The 17,587-nt window shown below is 41.9% G+C and overlaps 1 protein-coding gene across 1 annotated transcript; it reads right to left on the bottom strand.

The window, feature by feature from the left end:
• Positions 1 to 6,340: 6,340 nt before the first annotated feature.
• Positions 6,341 to 17,538, bottom strand: LOC136427685 (peroxisomal biogenesis factor 3-like). The gene is made up of 12 exons (XM_066416738.1): positions 17,186 to 17,538; positions 12,283 to 12,367; positions 11,872 to 12,000; positions 11,478 to 11,521; positions 10,811 to 10,932; positions 10,489 to 10,564; positions 10,241 to 10,295; positions 9,587 to 9,761; positions 7,836 to 7,906; positions 7,458 to 7,577; positions 7,137 to 7,233; positions 6,341 to 6,704 (listed from the first exon to the last, which is right to left on the bottom strand). The coding sequence occupies exons 1-12, from the start codon at positions 17,256 to 17,258 to the stop codon at positions 6,615 to 6,617; spliced, it is 1,137 nt and encodes a 378-aa protein (XP_066272835.1). The 5' UTR covers positions 17,259 to 17,538; the 3' UTR covers positions 6,341 to 6,614.
• Positions 17,539 to 17,587: the final 49 nt, after the last annotated feature.

Here is a 17,587-nt window from a genome sequence, read left to right on the forward strand (position 1 = left end):
AAGGAACGACAGATTGTCATGTTATTTGGTACACAGGTAGGTTAGACAGAGATGTACACACTTAAGTGCAAATTATGCAAATTGGGACTGAATTTGCATAAATAAGGAGGAAAATCGTTTACATGTGTATGTTGGTGTCGCCGGATGCTTAAAGTCAGCATAACTGCAGAATGTGTAAATGGATTGTAATGATATTTGGTATGTGGGTAGGTGTTGGGAGGAGAAAGGTCAAGGTTGATTTTTGGCTCCCTGGTATGTATCTATCTTCTAAAGGAGAATAACTGAAGAAAGGAACAACAGATTTTCATGTTATTTTGTACGCAGGTAGGTTGAACAGAGATGTACACACTGAAGTGCAAATTATGCAAATTCAGTGTGTTTGCGTGTGTGTTTGCGTGTGTGTATGTTTGTGTCACCGGATGCGTAAAGTCAGCATAACTGTAGAACGTGTAGATGGATTGTAATGATATTTGGTATGTGAGTAGGTGCCGGAAGGAGAAAGGTAAAGGTCGATTTTGGGCCCCCTGGTATGTGTCACTGGAACTGCAATGTCGTATTTGTCAAAATCTTTTAAGGAGTATAACTGAAGACAAGGAGCGACAGATTTTCATGTTATTTACTATGCAGGTAGCTTAGACAGTGATGTATACAATGAACTGCAAAATGGACTTAATTTGCATAAGTAATGAGGAAAATCTATGTTTGCAGTTTTGTCCATTGCATATTGTGTCACATCTGTTAGTAGCTATTTATAGCGAAAGTGGGTCACTTCTCCTGGGCCCGACAGGTTGGAGTCATACCATTGAGGGATATAGAATGGGGGGAATTGGTTTAATAAAAAACAAAGTTTCATGGAGATTTAGGGTCCTAAGACTCTTGTCATTCTTGCCATACATTGTACCATGTACAACTGTCGAGCAATAAAGTTCATTCATTCATTCATCGTATTAGGGGGGGGGGGGGAGAACGAAGGTCAAGTTCGAAAATTATCTTATCTTTAAATTATGCAAAGGAGGTCCTGATTAGCATAATCTTTGTTCAGATGTATTCACCTTTCCTAATGGTAACTGCATCTCTAATATGACATCCGTAGCTTTTACGGTATGCGAAAATATGTCCCTGCAGAGATTATGGAAATCAGGTTCTCATTAGCATAATTTATGGCCAGGTGTATTCACTTTGTCTAAAGGTACCTACATCTCAAATATGACTTCGGCAGCTTTGACGGTAAGGGAAAATGAACTTCTTGCATAATTTATGCATATGAGGTCTGCATAAGCATGATTTATGGCCAGGTGTGTTCACCCTACCTAAAGGTACCTACATCTGACATATGACATCCGGAGCTTATACGGTAAGGGAAATACAGATTTCTACTTTTGTATATGACGTTAACAAAACAACATTCTCCTTTATATGAAAAATCAAGGAGGCCTTAATCAGATAAAACTTCCTTGGGTTAACTTAGTTGTCTTCTCATTCAGCGTTCGGTAACTGTAACGTTACATATGTGCTATGAATACTGATGCTACTGGCGGCGCGCCATGTGTGTCAAAGTCCCGGCAACAGACGTACCGCCGTGCAAGGTAACCAAACACAGTCGCTCGCTCAGGTGATACCAGCTGCCTTTGTTACCTCTGACAGTTCATGGAGAATTAGCACATTACGCAATACTACGAAAACCACACCCTCCTTTTTCAGCACTCGGTTCCAGTGCTGAAAGTGGCTTCAGTGACCTATAGCGTAAGTATTCCGACTTGTAGCGTATGTACCCCGACTTTAAGCGTATGTACCCCGACTTGTAGCGTATGTACCCCGACTTGTAGCGTATGTACCCCGACTTGTAGCGTACGTACCCCGACGTGTAGCGTATGTACCCCGACTTGTAGCGTATGTACCCCGACTTGTAGCGTATGTACCCCGACCTGTAGCGTATGTACCTCGACTTGTAGCGTATTTCCTTTCGATTATGACGCCATAAAAGTCACACAAGTGGTGTTAAATGAATCAAGGGTGGTGCTAAATTATTTTGACGGTAGGTGACTAAGTGGTGTTAAATGATATTATCACATAGGTAGATGGCGTCGTCCAATCAGAAGCCTCCATTGCCCACAATAAGTGGTCTGTTATCACGCCATAACACACCACTTATGACGTCATGTCAGAACACAACCGTTCCATTTTGTAGAGGGGGTATCTTTTTGATGAATCTTTTTCTTAACCTTGTTTAAAAAAATCTTTATAACCGTTGCATTTTGTAGAGGGGGTATCTATTTGATGAATCTTTTTCTTAACCTTGTTTAAAAAATCTTTATTGTCTTAGAATTCCTAAAAATTTCCTTAGAATACATGAAAAAGGGAAAACAAATTTAAAATTCCCAAAAATGTTCCGCGTGTTCCATTTGCTGTTGGCCAAAGAAACCACGTTCTATCTAAGGTTCCGTGCGCTCCATTTCCTGCTGGCCAAAGAACCTGTGTTCTATTCAGGTTACCTGAGGTCAGGGAGATTCTTCAATGATAACATTTTCTGACTGACCTGAAACCGACCCTCCTATCCTGTGTGGTTGAAATAAATAAATCAGGCTACAGTTGTACATATTCTTCATCATCTTCTGTTAAAAAAGGACAAATGTGAATTCTCAAATGCATTCTTGATAGTATAAGGGATTTATGCGTCAAACAGAAATTGTCTACTCTTATGTGCGTCAGTTTGGATAAGCTATATGATAATAACGTTAATGACCCGCCTCTTCCTCGTTGTATATGGTGTCATAACGCCTGGCCAGGTGCTATAACCACCTCATAAAACTACCTCGTTCGCTTCGCTCACTCGGTGGTTTTATTCGGTGGTTATAGCACCTGGCCAGGCGTTATGACACCATATACACCTTGGGGCGGGTCATTAACCCATAATTGAACAATTAGAAGGACACCCAGAAGGGAGGAATGCTTATCATCATTATTCCTCCCTTTTGGGTGTCCTACAGAGTATAGTAGAGTAGATTTGAAAACACGATTTGTATGCAAAGATTGCAATGTTATGAACGATTTTCTGTGGAAGTTTTAGTTTCAAAATGAAATCTGTAATCCTCTGCACAGAAATGACAAATGTAAACTTTCACATGCATTTCTCAAATTCGACTGATGTATTTACATGTATAGTAGTAAGAGATCAATGTGTCATACAGGTATCTTTTACTCTTATATGGGTCAGTTTGGATAGGCTATATGATAAAAACGTTAATGAACCGCCTCTTCCTTGGTGTATATCGTGTCATAACGCCTGGCCATGTGCTACAACCACCTCATAAAACGGTTTTATTCGGTGGCTATAGCACATGGCCAGGTGTTATGACACCATATACACCTCGGGGCGGGTCATTAACCCTAAATTGATGAAAGGTAGTTTTCCAATATGAAGTCAGTTTTGACTTGAGAATAAGTTTTTTGTTTTTTACAGCTCCTTATTTCTTGTCGCCAACCAGTTTGACCTCAGGTTACGTGTGCAAAGAAACGGGGTCTGGAGCAGGGGTCAAATATTCTCCAAGCAGAGCAGTTTCGATCAGGGGGCTAGTAGTGGCCGGGATGTTTAACGCATGAGGGCAGCGTGAAAAATCCCAGCCTCTACAACCTCTGCTTGGAGAATAGGTGTCAAAGCCGTCATTGCCATCCAGTATAGATAACGGATTCTTTCATTCATTCGTTCAACTTGAGCAGAGTAATTATCAACGACGTTTCATATGTGTTTCCTCACACTCTTCGTTCAACGCCTCACAGGAGAGATTTTCTGTTTTCTGTGAGAGAAGAACTAATTGTGAAAATGCAAAATCTACAGTCACACTCACATAGCTTCATCAACTCCACTTCTCGTAACACGACGAACGTTTTTCTTGTGGCCAAATGAGTGTACCACTAGAGAACCTTCATTGGCTTTCCAGATCATTTCCTCCACCTCACACAAATGTGCTTCGAGAAGACATTGGGCTGAAGACTTGATAGATTGAGCAGGAGGACAAGTCCACTCAGTGAAATGACAGGTAAATGGGTAAATGGAAACGTCACTCTGATGACAGATCATTTCATCAAACACTAGCCTCCCCCCATCCATCACCGTCAACACTACCAATATTATAGACCTCAGCCCTGGCAGTCACAGCCTATACTAACCGTCAAAAGGTCACTGGCCTTTGGTTGAACAGACTGTAATTTAGAACGATTACCAAATAACAGGTCGACCATGATAGAATCTCATTTGTGGGCTCTATAAATACATAAGAAGAGAGGTCGATTGATGAGCATTCTAAGCCACGCTTTCCATGAGTCTGTCGCTGATGGGCCAGGAGACTGTTTCTACTTGCTTCTTCGTTTTCAGCTACACAAATTAACTTCCTTATATAGAAGCTCCATGATTACCACGGTGATACGAATGACTGGATTAATAAAGCGGGCTATTGCGAAACCTTGAAACATCAAGCAGGCAGTGCACACATACGCCCACACAAATGAAAAAGTACTTTTTCACTTGCATAGGGGATTAACAAAGTTTTTGAAACAGTCGCAACTTACATGTTAACAGCCTATACATTTATTGACCAAAAGAACAAAATACAAAGCTTTGTAAAGTGTACTATTACATTTCCTTTTGCCTCTATGATAACAAGGCAGTGCCTGCCTCATTTGCTGAGAAAAATGTACAAGCAAAATGTCCATATGTATTCCCCAACATGTGATACATGCAAGTACCGGTAGTCAAGAAATCACATTTCAAATAACCAGGTAATGCTAAGATAGGTTGGTGTCTACTCCCTTTATAACACCTGGATCTTCAACCATGGAAAAATGTGCCACCACTCATGTTCACGTGAAATACAGGTAACTTGTGCATCTCACAAACTATGGAAAATACTTGCCAAATGACAACATTTCAGCGACATACCTAAGTTGTGAGTTACCCTTTTGGAAACAATCTCATTCAATGCCGAGAAGTGGCCTCTTACGGCCTTGCATTGAGCGAGATCGTTAAAAAAAAATCTGATATAGCCCAACATGCCCAAAATTGCACATACATAAATTTCTGGTTCCACACATAATGACTGTTGGAGGTGACGGCAACTTGAAAGTTCAAAATTTCCCCCTTGCAGTGTCATTTTTCTTTTCATTGATTTGGGTTTGTCAGTCATTAAGCTTAGGCTCAAATATTAGCTCAAAGATTTAATTCTAGGTTTATGTTGGTAACGTTGGGTAACATAAATTCGGGATTTTTCCGATAATGGTTGACTGAAATCAATCTAGCAGAACAATAAACCATCCTTTTTTTCTATCATTCTGTCAGTGTCATGTACTATCTTTGCACTAATCATATATATGGTGGATTTTGTCTGTAGTCGTGCTGACACCATAATATTTCAACTTGAAACTACCGTCCGCCGCACGCACAATGCCGGTGCTGTCGGACAGGGGTGAACATTAAGTCGGGAGAGAAGATTCGTCTTGAATATCTTACCGCTAATTACATTTTATACAGCAGTTATTCGTTCCATCCTTGGCTTGAGGAGAGTGCTATGGATATAGACGGGTCCAAGTAAAAAAATACACGAAAAAACGGCCGTACCGCACACATCAGGCCTACGGGAACAACCCGTGTGTTGAGTCGGTAGCTATAGAACGTCAAAGTCGACATCCACCGTCATGGCAACGTGTACATTATTCATGGCAAGTTAGCCGGATGCCGTAGCATTGATAATACTACTATGTCCATGTATTCCTTGTTGTGTTAGGAGCAAACTTTGAGGAAAATATCGTCCTCAGTCCACAATCACACGCAACATTTAGACAAAAAAGTGTTCCTCACAAACCTTTGTCGTCTGCTTGACAACAGGATTCTGGGTAATGATATGGCGGCGGGAAAATACACGTGCCGTAGGTTGTAGCTACAAAGAGGGGTTTTGATGATTGATCACACTTAGAGTCCAATTGCAGGTCAGCAATTTTAAGAAAATAAGTTGTCTTGTAAATGATTGTGTTTAGCAGGAAGCGGATGTGACATTTGTCTTATAAACCAGCCGACAACGATGTAGTGTGATTCTCCCACAAAGCCCTCAGACTGTTCCAATAAGGGACGGAGAGTTTTTGTCCTCGTCGCCTTCTAATGCATGCTTATCGAAGCTTTTCAGACAGTGTTCTGAATACGTTAGTCTGTCAAGTTTGCATTTCTAGCGGTATTACTGATGTTGCATCTAGCACATATCCCTAAATACCCCGTTTTCGAAAAATCCCGACTTTAAGTACCCCACAAATTTATGTTACCCAACGTTACATCTAAAACAATAGACTCCATTTTGTCAACAGTGTTGACTTGCAATATATACTGGTGTAGATAGCAAAATATTTTACTGTATATCTTTCTCTAGTGCTGCAAAGGGTGCAGCTTAGTTAAAGTGTAAAAGGCAAACATGACAAGTTTTGACTCAGCTATATCCTCTACATATTCACAACTGCAAATTGTACACTCAAGTAGTCTGGATGCTGTTTACCATTATGGGTTAAGACATATGAGAAGCACATTTCACTAGAATGCCTAAGTATTTTGCTGTAATGTGTGCATGTAACTATTCTCAGGCAAGTCCAGGAGGCTCCTGGGCCTGGCTGAAGGCCTCGTAAACATTGGCTGCAAAATCCTTCACACACTCCATCAGCAACAGTTCCTGAGGAGAGAGGAATTGAGTTATTTTTCCAGCCTGCAGACTAGACAGTGTTCCAAAATGATTCTTGATACAAACAGCAGTAAAACTTTGATATGGATAGGAGATCAACCATATGTGAGCAAAGCAATTTACCAGTGACCAATGTGAATTCGAAGCCCTACATTCCCATTCTACATTATTTTCCATGTAAAAGCAAGGAGGTTTAAAATCCTTGGTAAAAGTTAGCTAAAATATCCCTCAGTCCTCTAGTTTACCCCTGAGACTAGGAGAGTAAAAAGTTGGGTAGCTACTTCAATATTCCTGGATGAAGAAAGGAACTCAAAGATGTGACTCTATGACACATGTTACGATGAATTATGACTCAGTATTCCAGGTAAGTTCATCTTGATTCAATTCTACTGAGAAATATTACAACTGAAAAGCTCCACCCACCTGTACATATTTGTTGGGGGAGTCGCTACAGATCTGGTGGATCTGTCCATTGATCACCGGGATAACCTTGGCCATGGGAAGGGTCACCTTGGGAACCCTACAGTACAATGATGTCATCATTTAGATGTGTGACATTCTACTTCATATAGTGTGGCTTTAATTGTTTTGTGTCAGACATATTTACTGTTTTTGGAAAATTACTTGTTTGGACATCAAAACTGTCCAGTCTTTCTGTCTGTCTTTTCTTTTCTTTTCTTTTCAAAGCTTTGTACAACAAAATTAGAGACTACATTGTGTATACATACATACATACATACATACCCCATATCCCCATCTGCAGCCACAGCATTTCCCTCTGCGCTGAAAAACACACCCACTTCATCACACAGCCGGGTGAAGCTGGCCTCAAGACACTTGGACAGCACTGTCTGGAAGTCAACACTGTAAGAAAAGAACATATCCACATAAGTCTTAATGCTTTTCCAAACTGAGAGGGATGGATTAGTATTGCAGGATAGGTATGACCAGCATACAATGATATGGATGAAGGGGTTCTTTTTCAAACTAGCATTGTGATTTGTGACACTTATTTTCCTTTTGTCAAACAGTCCTATAAGAAAGTCACAACAGAACAGCTTCAGCCATTCTAATGGAAAACGTAATGGAAACCTGACCTCAGGTTCTATTCCTATCACCTACCTCTCGATCATGTCCCTGGTCTCCGACAGCAGTTTCTGTAAGACCTGGTCGTCCTGGGACATACTGGAGGCCTGGATAGGTCACGGGAGGAGAGGATGACTGACAGTGAGCATTTGGTATATCATGAGTCAATAACTTAAAATTTCTTAGAAGTATTCAATTCACTTTCATCATTCCAATTTACAATGGACCGATCCAGTTCGAACACCATAAGCCACGCCCCCTGTTCTATTTCGAATAGTCCGTCAAAAACAGCCCTTGACGGACAAAAACGGCCACGTGCGTATGGCTGTCGAATATGCAGGCTGTCTTCTGTTGAGCTTTTTTTGGCTCTGAAACCCTTTCAGAGCGGACCAAATAAAAATGGCATGCCTTCTTTGTGGACGGATGTATCCACCGAGTACGATTGTTTGAAGAGGGGGTAAATGTAGTTACGGTGAGGGCGTTATGTTTTCGGTCAATGCAGAAGCGGGTTGGGTCGCATAGCATTACCTTGTTGGTGACCATCAGTGCCCAACTTCTGACAAACAGCCGATGCACGTGTAAAACAGGGTATGTATACCTGTGACAGGGTTCCCACTGTGTTCACTGCATGAATTGCAGCTGCATGTCATTTAGTAATTAACTATCAAAATGCAATTCTTTTACTTACTGTGTCGCATTCATATTAATCAGTTTCATACACAAGTACAGAAGAGACGGCACTCTGTACTAGCAGACTTTGTAGTAGTTGGCAATATGTTTCAAGCTCCCTCCTCATGAATACCCAAGCTATTTTCTTTTTCATTTCGCTTTTTTCCTGAGCTTACATGCAGCCAATACAGTGAAAAACCTGTGACAGATGTAGATACTCTGCTTAACACGTGCCATTTTTGTCCAACTAGCGCTGTTCTTGACGGAGGTATTCCAAATAGAATAGGGGGTTCTATATGTTCGATATGGTGTTTGACTGGATCGGTCCATTAAGAAGCTGAGTAAACCAAAAGACAATACCATACCCCAGTTGGTAGTCCCATTATTTGGTCACAAACCCTTCAATGATACATATAGATATACCAAAGGAGTGTCATGAGAGGAGAGGATGACTGATAGTAAGCATCTGGTATATACTGAATCAATAACTTAAGATTTCTTAAAAAATTGTCATTAAGTATTCAACGTGATAGACAGACATTTCTCTCCTGTCACTTTCACCATTCCAATAGACAAGAATATCATGGGTGCCACACGATTTATTTGAAAATTAACAAGCCAAGTAAACTGGAAGACAGTACATTTGTACCATATACAAGATTGGTAGTCTCTTTATTTGGTCACAAACCCTTCAACAATAGATGCATTGGAGGAAGATCATGCAATTTCAAGCAATGACTTCAAGATGGACAATCGAGCGGGACTTTACAGAGATAGTTTGTGTATGCGAGGGGACACAATGGCCAGCAACAAATAAAAAACTGTGGAAGACAATGACAGCCCACCTCAGTACTATGTACTGACATGCAGTGATGATGATGATGATGTAATTTCATATGTCACCTGGGTACCTTAGTGCTTTTGGTACCTCAGCACGGGAAGAGAAAACCAGGAAGGCAGCCCCTCACCTACATAGACATGCTACAGAGAGATACCAGCCTACCTTCTGAAGCATTGGAAAAGGCAATGGAGGACAGAGGATTAGGGCTGACAGAGTGTTTCGAGTGGCAGAAAAGGACTGACACTCAACGTAAGTTAAGTAAGGCAAGTCATGTCACCTGGTCGAGTTTCTCCTCTTCCTCCTCCGGCAGCATGTACTTGGTGAGTCCCGAGGTGCTGGCTGACCGGCCGGTGATGTCCAGCCCGTCATCCGGTGCCCGCTCCACCTCCCTGCGCACCTTCCACACGGCCTGGTGCACCTCCTCCAGGGACAGCTCCTTCCTCAGGGACAAGCTGCAATTCACAACAAACATGCTAGGCGGGTTCTTGGATTCAATTCTGTGTCAATGAAGGTCAGATATCCAGGTAATAAGATAAGAAAGATAACAGTTACTAAAGCAACTCAAATCTACCAAGTTGCTTCAGTAACTGTTATCATGCAATTCCATTCTGAAGCTAAATAGACACTTTTTGACAGCTCTGACTTTGATGTCACTTGTCCCATATCAGCTACCTACCCTCTTGGAATCCAGCAGGGAAATACACCTACATGTATATGGCATAGGAGAGTCTAAATAGGCTGGTGCTGGAAGGGACCATAGTCCCTGAACCTCAAACATATGAGGAGTGGACTACAGTGTAGGTAAAAGGTACCCATAAGGTATAGTCTGCACAAAGACAGCATCTTCAATGAAATGATAAAGGAGGATTCACTAAATTACTTGTCTCAGAAATTGGAAGAAATATAGTGAAAAGGATAATGAAAACCATACCTTCCGATCACTTCTTGTACTGCTTGTCTTGTATCGTGGATCAACAGAGTCAAGCCTGGACAAACAATTTGAATGTTATACTTCTATAACTACCATTCATCTAAATAATGAAAGGATTTTATCAACTGCATTTGACAAACAGTGTTGACCTTTAGCACTCTGAAGTAGCTGTTTGGCACGCAATTCCTTATTGGTTACAGAGTTATGCAACAAGGAGAAGGTTAATATGTGAATGATATGACTCTCACCGTCTCCCAGCAAGTACTGAATACTGGCCAGGTATCTCTCCTGGATCTCACGGGGGGCCTGCACTACTTCTTTACTCTGTTATGGAAATAAAAAAGTGATACTAGTTTCAAATTTAGCATAGCTAGTGTCTAACAAGCATTCTAAACATTAGAGGCACCTTCTACAGGGGGGGGGGAGAATTTGTTAGAATTCAAATGCATCAGGAAATGAATGAAGCTATCAATAGTATTATTATGAATAGGTCATATGATCATGAATACATATATGCCTCTCAGTATTGAATAAAACTGTTCAATGGACCACCATTCCAGGAGAACTCACCGCGCCGTTCAGGTTGAGCAGACTATCCAGGTACATGTAGCCACCAATGATGTTCAGCTGTACCCTCAACAGCACCACCAGGATACAGGTACCGTACAGGGCTACCAGCACTCTGGTGAAACCTGGACAAGCACAGAAACATGCTTTTTTTTAGAAGTTCCTAAACTACTCTCATCTCCCAAATAAACTTACCGGTACGTTTATTTTTTTCAGTCTCAAAATCCACCCAGTACGTTCTTATTTTGGATGGTACGTTTATTATATCTTTGGGAAATGGGAGCTTAGCTAACCAGGGATCCGAAAAAAATTAAAAGTTAAAGTTTTTCTGCCCATATTTCCCCGGTATTTTGGGCTCGCAATTCGCTACTTTTCGGCCGAGAGGCGTGGATTTCTCTGCCGCTCACGACCTAGCATTTGTGAAATGCTGGCAGTACTTGTTACGGTGAATATTCGGTCGATCTCGCTATGTCACGACAAAGTAAACGTTGTTATTGGGGGTAAATACGACGCCACACGGACATTTCAAAATACAATTACTTGTTGAGCTGAAAAAATAAACAATCCAGGATCTGCATGCTTCTAACTATGGAATAGAAAGAAAGGCAGACAACAGCTCTCTGGTAAAGATGAGACTTCTCTGTTGATAGTTAAGGACTCTGGTACTCACTGTCTATTTTGAGGTCTTCCCACAGTTCAACTTTGTTTGGAGGTCTGTGATGATGCAAAAATTCACAAACAGGTTAAAAACATCACAGAAGACAATCAAGAATATCACAGTCTTCACAGATGCCTAAGACATGGTACCATAAGGGAAAGTCCTATACAAGAGTTGATATCTACACCCTCCACATACTTACATATATATAAAATATCTCATCTTATAAAGTGTGCCCCATAGCCTGAGTGTCATCCTGTTTCAGTTCCAGGCTCTAGGTGAAGGTAGAGCCTGGAACTGAAACAGGATGACACTCAGGCTAGGTGCCCCATATTTTGGTCCAAGATTTGTGACCAACCTCCAGAACCAGGTAGACTGATAATAATGTACAAAGACATAAACCTACTTGGACTTGAGCTTAGCCACCAGTTCCTCAGTGTTTATCCTCTGCATGAGGGTTTCCCTCAGACTGGGAATCATGGATAACACCGTCATGTTACACGTCCTCTGGTTGTTATCAAAGTGGTGCTTTTTCCTGCAATGTAAAGGTGTGTCAACGAGACAATATCATCTAGAGCTGTAAGATTAGTTTTCGTTAATTGACATTCACAAGATGTGAAACCCAACTGTATGACATGGAGAGGAACACAATATGTGACGTGAAGCACAGCAAGCTGTACAATGTTTACCAAATTTGTTGAACATGTAGGGAACTACTGACAACAACACTGTCATGACAAATAATACTGTAGACATCTTCCAGTTTTTGAAAATGGGATTTCCCTCAGATCAGGACTTGTAGTTGTCTGATCTTTACCTGGCATTCTCCAACTGTTCTGCCATCTCTTTTTCTTGAAGTTCCCTCAGTTTTGTCTCTGCATATTTCCCCAGAAAAACTGCACCTAGATGAAACAACACACCAAGAGGACTGCTGAGTCACACCCTCTCTTTCTCAGTGAACCAGAAAATGGGATCTGGAGTGGTGCTTTAAGCACCAATTGGCATTTTAGTCTCACAATGGACTTAATGTTGGACCTTGTTGATGGAAATGATCCTCTCTCCTGGCAAAACAGTGAAGTGTAAATGACCTTCTAAAGGACACCTTATCTGGGTACCTGAGGCTTTTACCTTTTGCCAGCACTTCAGTAAAGCCTGACTGAAACATGTGCCAATACCAGTGATCACTATTTTTGTTTACATCCGGGGTATTAGATGACTGGTAGCATCCACATGACCCAAGTTGCATGTGTGGGTGGCATTATGTTTCATTAAATGGATTCCCAAGCTATCAGATTGATAAATAACTGTTATCTTGCAAATCCATTCTGAAGCTAAAGTGACACTTTTTGACAGCTCTTACTCTTATGTCACCTGCCTCACATGAGCTACATGCCCTCTTGGAATCAGGTTGGGAAATAAATGTACATGTATATGGCATAGTACAAATTTTATAGTCTAAGTTGGTTGGTGCTGGACATCCTAGATCCTCAAACATATAAAGAGTGGACTTTAAAGGTGATATCATAAATGTTGAAAAAAAAAAGATTCATAAATAATGCGCTTAAAAAGAGTGATATGGCACAGTACTTCAAGAACTCTGAAAAAAAGGGGGTGAGGGGAAAACCCTGTATAGGTACCCGTACCCGTATAGGTACCTGTATAGGTATACCGGTATACCCCATTTGGGGCCCCAACAAGCCAGGAAACACGCCATATGGGGCACCCAGAACGGCTGTTTTTTACGGTCTCCACATTGATATAAGACACAAACAGTTGACTATACTCGGTCAGAAAATAGCTTAGATCAATATTCTTCGTTTTCACAGAACGTTCGAAAACCGCTACGTCACGCGCGGGCGCCATGTTGGATGATAACCTGGCAGAATATAGAACAACGGCGCCATCTAAGTTACCTGCGGGTCCTAGTGTGCTGCTTTTGTCTCCACACTGTGGATCATTAAGTAGTCTAGCCAACGCTTGATATAAGGAAAAGGTTACAACAATAGGTTTTGATCCGTATTGTTTTAAAAAACAATCGGCATTTCAGAAGGTTTTTTTCACACTCATTTTTTTCAATCGCGATTGAAGTATAATCGCGATTGAATCGATCCGATCGCGATTGATTTTTTCAGTGTGAACGCTCCCAATCGCGATTGGAACGATCCAAAACGTTCCAATCGCGATTGGATTGTAACTACCTCCGGGGGTAGTTTGATTGGATTAATCGCGATCGGATCCAATCCAATCCTATCAAATTTTGAGTGTGAACACAACTACGATTCATTCCATCGCGATCGGTGGAGATTTCGGCTGGTTCCGGGGGTGGGAGGTCATACATGCGGGTACGTGGGGTCATAGTTCGCATCGCGCGGGAAAACAAACCCAATCCGCACGTCAGATCGCTCTCTTACAACAACAACAACAACAACAACTTTTCATCGTCAACAATGCCCAAGAAGAAGAATAAAACTCCGTCAGCAACTTCAGCTGGTGGCAGATGGCGCGATGAGGAGACCAGGATCCTCATCGCAATCTGGGGGAGAGAGGAGGTGCAGGCCAAACTGGGGAAATGTCACCGAAAGAGGGACATTTACCGCACCAAGTGACAATGTCTAGCGGAAAAATAGACACAAAACAAGGACAACAAGGACAACAACAACATTTACCAGATGATCGCCGATAGCATGCTTCAATCGTGCTTCAATCGCGATCGGATCACGGCGTACTTTAATCCACTTGGCGAAAAGCAGTGTGAACGCAAAAGTTTCTTTGCGTTCAATCACGATCGGATCGAACAATCGCGATCGCGATTGAAAAAAATGAGTGTGAACGGGGTCTTATATACTCAGCTTACCCCAAAACAAGTGATCCACTCAAATGTTTTATTATCATAAGCGTCGGGCACATACATCTTACGATGATCGCAGGTAAGTAGCAAATAAAATAAGCTATCGCCGAGCAACGATGTCCAAATTGTTTCCAGCGTTGTGGGATGTTTCCCCTGCGGCTCTTATGGATAACCGCCTGACCGCTTTTGTGCTTCTCAGTAACCGACGAAATGTGGATCTGTTGAATACATTTTAATGCTTGGATCTGACACGTGGAAAATCTTCCAAGTACGTAGGCTCCACTTTGGGACGATGGCAAAATTGTGTACATTTCTTCACAAGCCTTTCCAGTTGTATTTTCCGACGCCGGGAATGGCTAATTTTACGTGCGTACATCTGTCTGCAATAATACGGGTCATCACCATGCCAAGATCATAGATAGAGGCAAAAAAGGACCAATACAATAGAAAAGAAAACTAAATCGATAGTTCGTAAATCAAATCAGTAGATAGGTGTAACGTTAACGTTAGCTTTGTAAAGAAAACTCTGATAAACTATCTTGTACAACTTATCAAAAGAGTCTGTTCACGTGACTTTGTGAACGAAACTATAACAACCGTTTATTTAACAAAATTACAGAAAGCATAATTTCATTCATTCATTTGATTAGGGCCACACCAACTTGATTTTATGGATGACATCGCCTGTTCTCCAAAGGAAAAAAGGTCATCTCTTCCGAGGTTCCACGGAACTCCAGAACTTGCAAACTTAGATCGCCGCAAAAGGCCAGTGTTGTGCCAGCTTGTCGTAAAACTCGTTATGTACTACCACAAAATACGTCAGCATTAAAGTTCACAAGTAAACTGGGGACGTAATTGTGGATTGGTATGCCATCGACGTTGGGTGTTACGTTTGTACTGTTGTACGCGGCGGCCAGCGAGTATCGCACAGACAATTATATATTTCAAAGACGTCCTATCCAGTTAATTCCTACGAATGATACGTTTCTTTTGTAACGATGAGCACGCGGGTGCACATGGGAGAGGAGTTGAGGCATCGGCATAGAGGTCTCACAGCGAGATTTGTGTGAACTATGGAATACTTAACATGGAGTTCAATGCCATGTATGTTGAAACAGCCCTTATGAGTATTCTCATCATCTACTGTCCTGAGCCAAATACCTTCTAATGATGTACATGTACTTCTTTGATCGTTCTTGACAATATATTTAACATTGATCATTTGAACTTCACCTGCTAAGATGAACAAGACAATCTACATGTACCTCCTACAAATGAAGACTAGTTGTTTGCTTGATACACTGTGTTATGTGGTTCAATTCACAATACCAGCTCTGAAGTCCTGTGGTTTAGCAGCATTTTGTTTTGCTGGATTTTTCTTTTTTTTCGCCCGCGCGCATTAGTTTTGGGGTCTCCAAAGTCACGCCCCACTTCTGATTCTGAACAAATTCATCGAGCGACGGAAGAGGGTCTTCAGAGCATTGTGCAATTTAAAGCTTAAACGACAATCGCCGGATTCTACCGACCACTGTTGTCCGATAGCCTGACAAAATCGCGCTCCTAGTGGCCGGCCCGGCGGATACCGCCCCCTAGTGGTGGCGGGCGGGTGGTGGTGGTCATTAACCTCCGCCCGAAAGCTTGTGTAAACACAGGCTACTTTAGAAACAGTGAGTAGGTCGTATCCTGTACTCCTTGGGCCCGCAGTTAACTATTCAAACTTCCAGCCCGTTTCTGAATAAAACAACTGCCTTCCACGGACGGGTCCACCGTCGCAACACGCAGCCATACAGAGATCGAACAGCTTATCATCCAACATGGCCGACTTCACGTTCGAACGCGATTGTGACGTCACGTGAAAACGAAGAATACAATGTATCACTAAGCATTTCACTTCGAGCTTGTGCCCGAAAATCTCCGTAGTAGCAGACTCACGCCAAAAAAAGGAGAGACAAAACTTCCGTCACAGCGTGCTGACTGGCAGCCGGTGGCAACGGCATGTGGAAAGTTGGGCGTGCATGCCTTTTAATATTTTATTGTGCGAAAATACACCATCTAGAAACAAGCTTGTGTCCGAAAATCTCTGTGGTAACGGCCTCACGCTAAAGACAGAGACCGAGCACGGCATATTCAGACAATGATCAAATCACGCCGAATGGCCGTAATGTTTGTGTCGCAATAAGTGGCTACTTTCCGTCTAAGCGGCTAGTTCGCACATGTGTCATGGCGGACCTTCCGCCTCCAGAACGGCGTTTCCTGTAGGTTTTACGCAGGTTTACTGGCAGCTCCAGCCAAACAGATCATGAGTATTGCATCTGAAGATAATGAAAAGCGGAAAGGTCTCCGAGATCGGTGCTCGCACGTCCTGACAGGCGCTCCGTACGAACTTCGCAAATTCCGTATTTTCCAAAACTCCGTCCTTCATAGAAATCAAATGATCATAAAATATGATTGTTCAGCTATTTTCTGACCGAGTATAGTCAACTGTTTGTGTCTTATATCAATGAGGAGACTGTAAAAACAGCTGTTCTGGGTGCCCCATATGGCGGCCGTCATAGCGTGTTTCCTGGCTTGTTGGGGCCCCAAATGGGGTATACCGGTATACCTATACGGGTACCTATACGGGTACGGGTACCTATACAGGGTTTTCCCCTTACCCAAAAAAAGGTTATCTTAATGTTTAATAAAATGAACACCATAGCTACCTGACCAAGTAGACTGATTTGCAAATTATGTTATCTATCAGTCTATTTGTTTACTAATTATCTCTTTCATCCTCATGTTGCAATCTTCACCTGTAACATACCTACCTACCTACCTGTAACATACTGGTTCTTTAATAACTATGACGGGGAATGTCAAAACATTAACTAACCTCCAACAACCACTCCAGCAAAGATAAGCTTCTTCTTGTGACGTTTGATGAAGTTCCACACAGCCCCCAGCATCTTAAAAATGTGGTATCACCTGCGAGCTTCACTCCCTCACTGCTCCAACTCCAAGAGTTTGGTTAACCTTTTTCTGAAGTTCAGAGGTCTAGTCTGACGTTGTACTGCAAATAATGGGAAGCACACGCCACAAAAAGATGCTCAGCTTCTCTGATTTATCATAGAACAATACAAAATGCTTTCCTAAATCAATGATTTAGACCCAAGCTTGCGTGTTTGCACATAGTACACACATCTACCACCATGCTGTTTCTTTCTTCCTCACCAGCTGGGGTCAAAAGTCAATAACCTGGAGGTCGTCTCTGGACTATTCCATTGGTTTCATATTT

The sequence above is a fragment of the Branchiostoma lanceolatum genome, chromosome 2 (genome assembly GCF_035083965.1).
Source record: "Branchiostoma lanceolatum isolate klBraLanc5 chromosome 2, klBraLanc5.hap2, whole genome shotgun sequence".
Lineage (NCBI taxonomy): Eukaryota > Metazoa > Chordata > Leptocardii > Amphioxiformes > Branchiostomatidae > Branchiostoma > Branchiostoma lanceolatum.

Excerpts from the sequence above, each read along its gene's own strand:
- LOC136427685 (XM_066416738.1), bottom strand. The coding sequence starts at position 17,258 with ATGCTGGGGGCTGTGTGGAACTTCATCAAACGTCACAAGAAGAAGCTT. Across the intron at positions 10,933-11,477 it reads GGAAGACCTCAAAATAGACA|GTTTCACCAGAGTGCTGGTA; the intron begins GTGAGTACCAGA and ends GTGCTTGTCCAG. Across the intron at positions 6,705-7,136 it reads CCCCCAACAAATATGTACAG|GAACTGTTGCTGATGGAGTG; the intron begins GTGGGTGGAGCT and ends CTCTCTCCTCAG.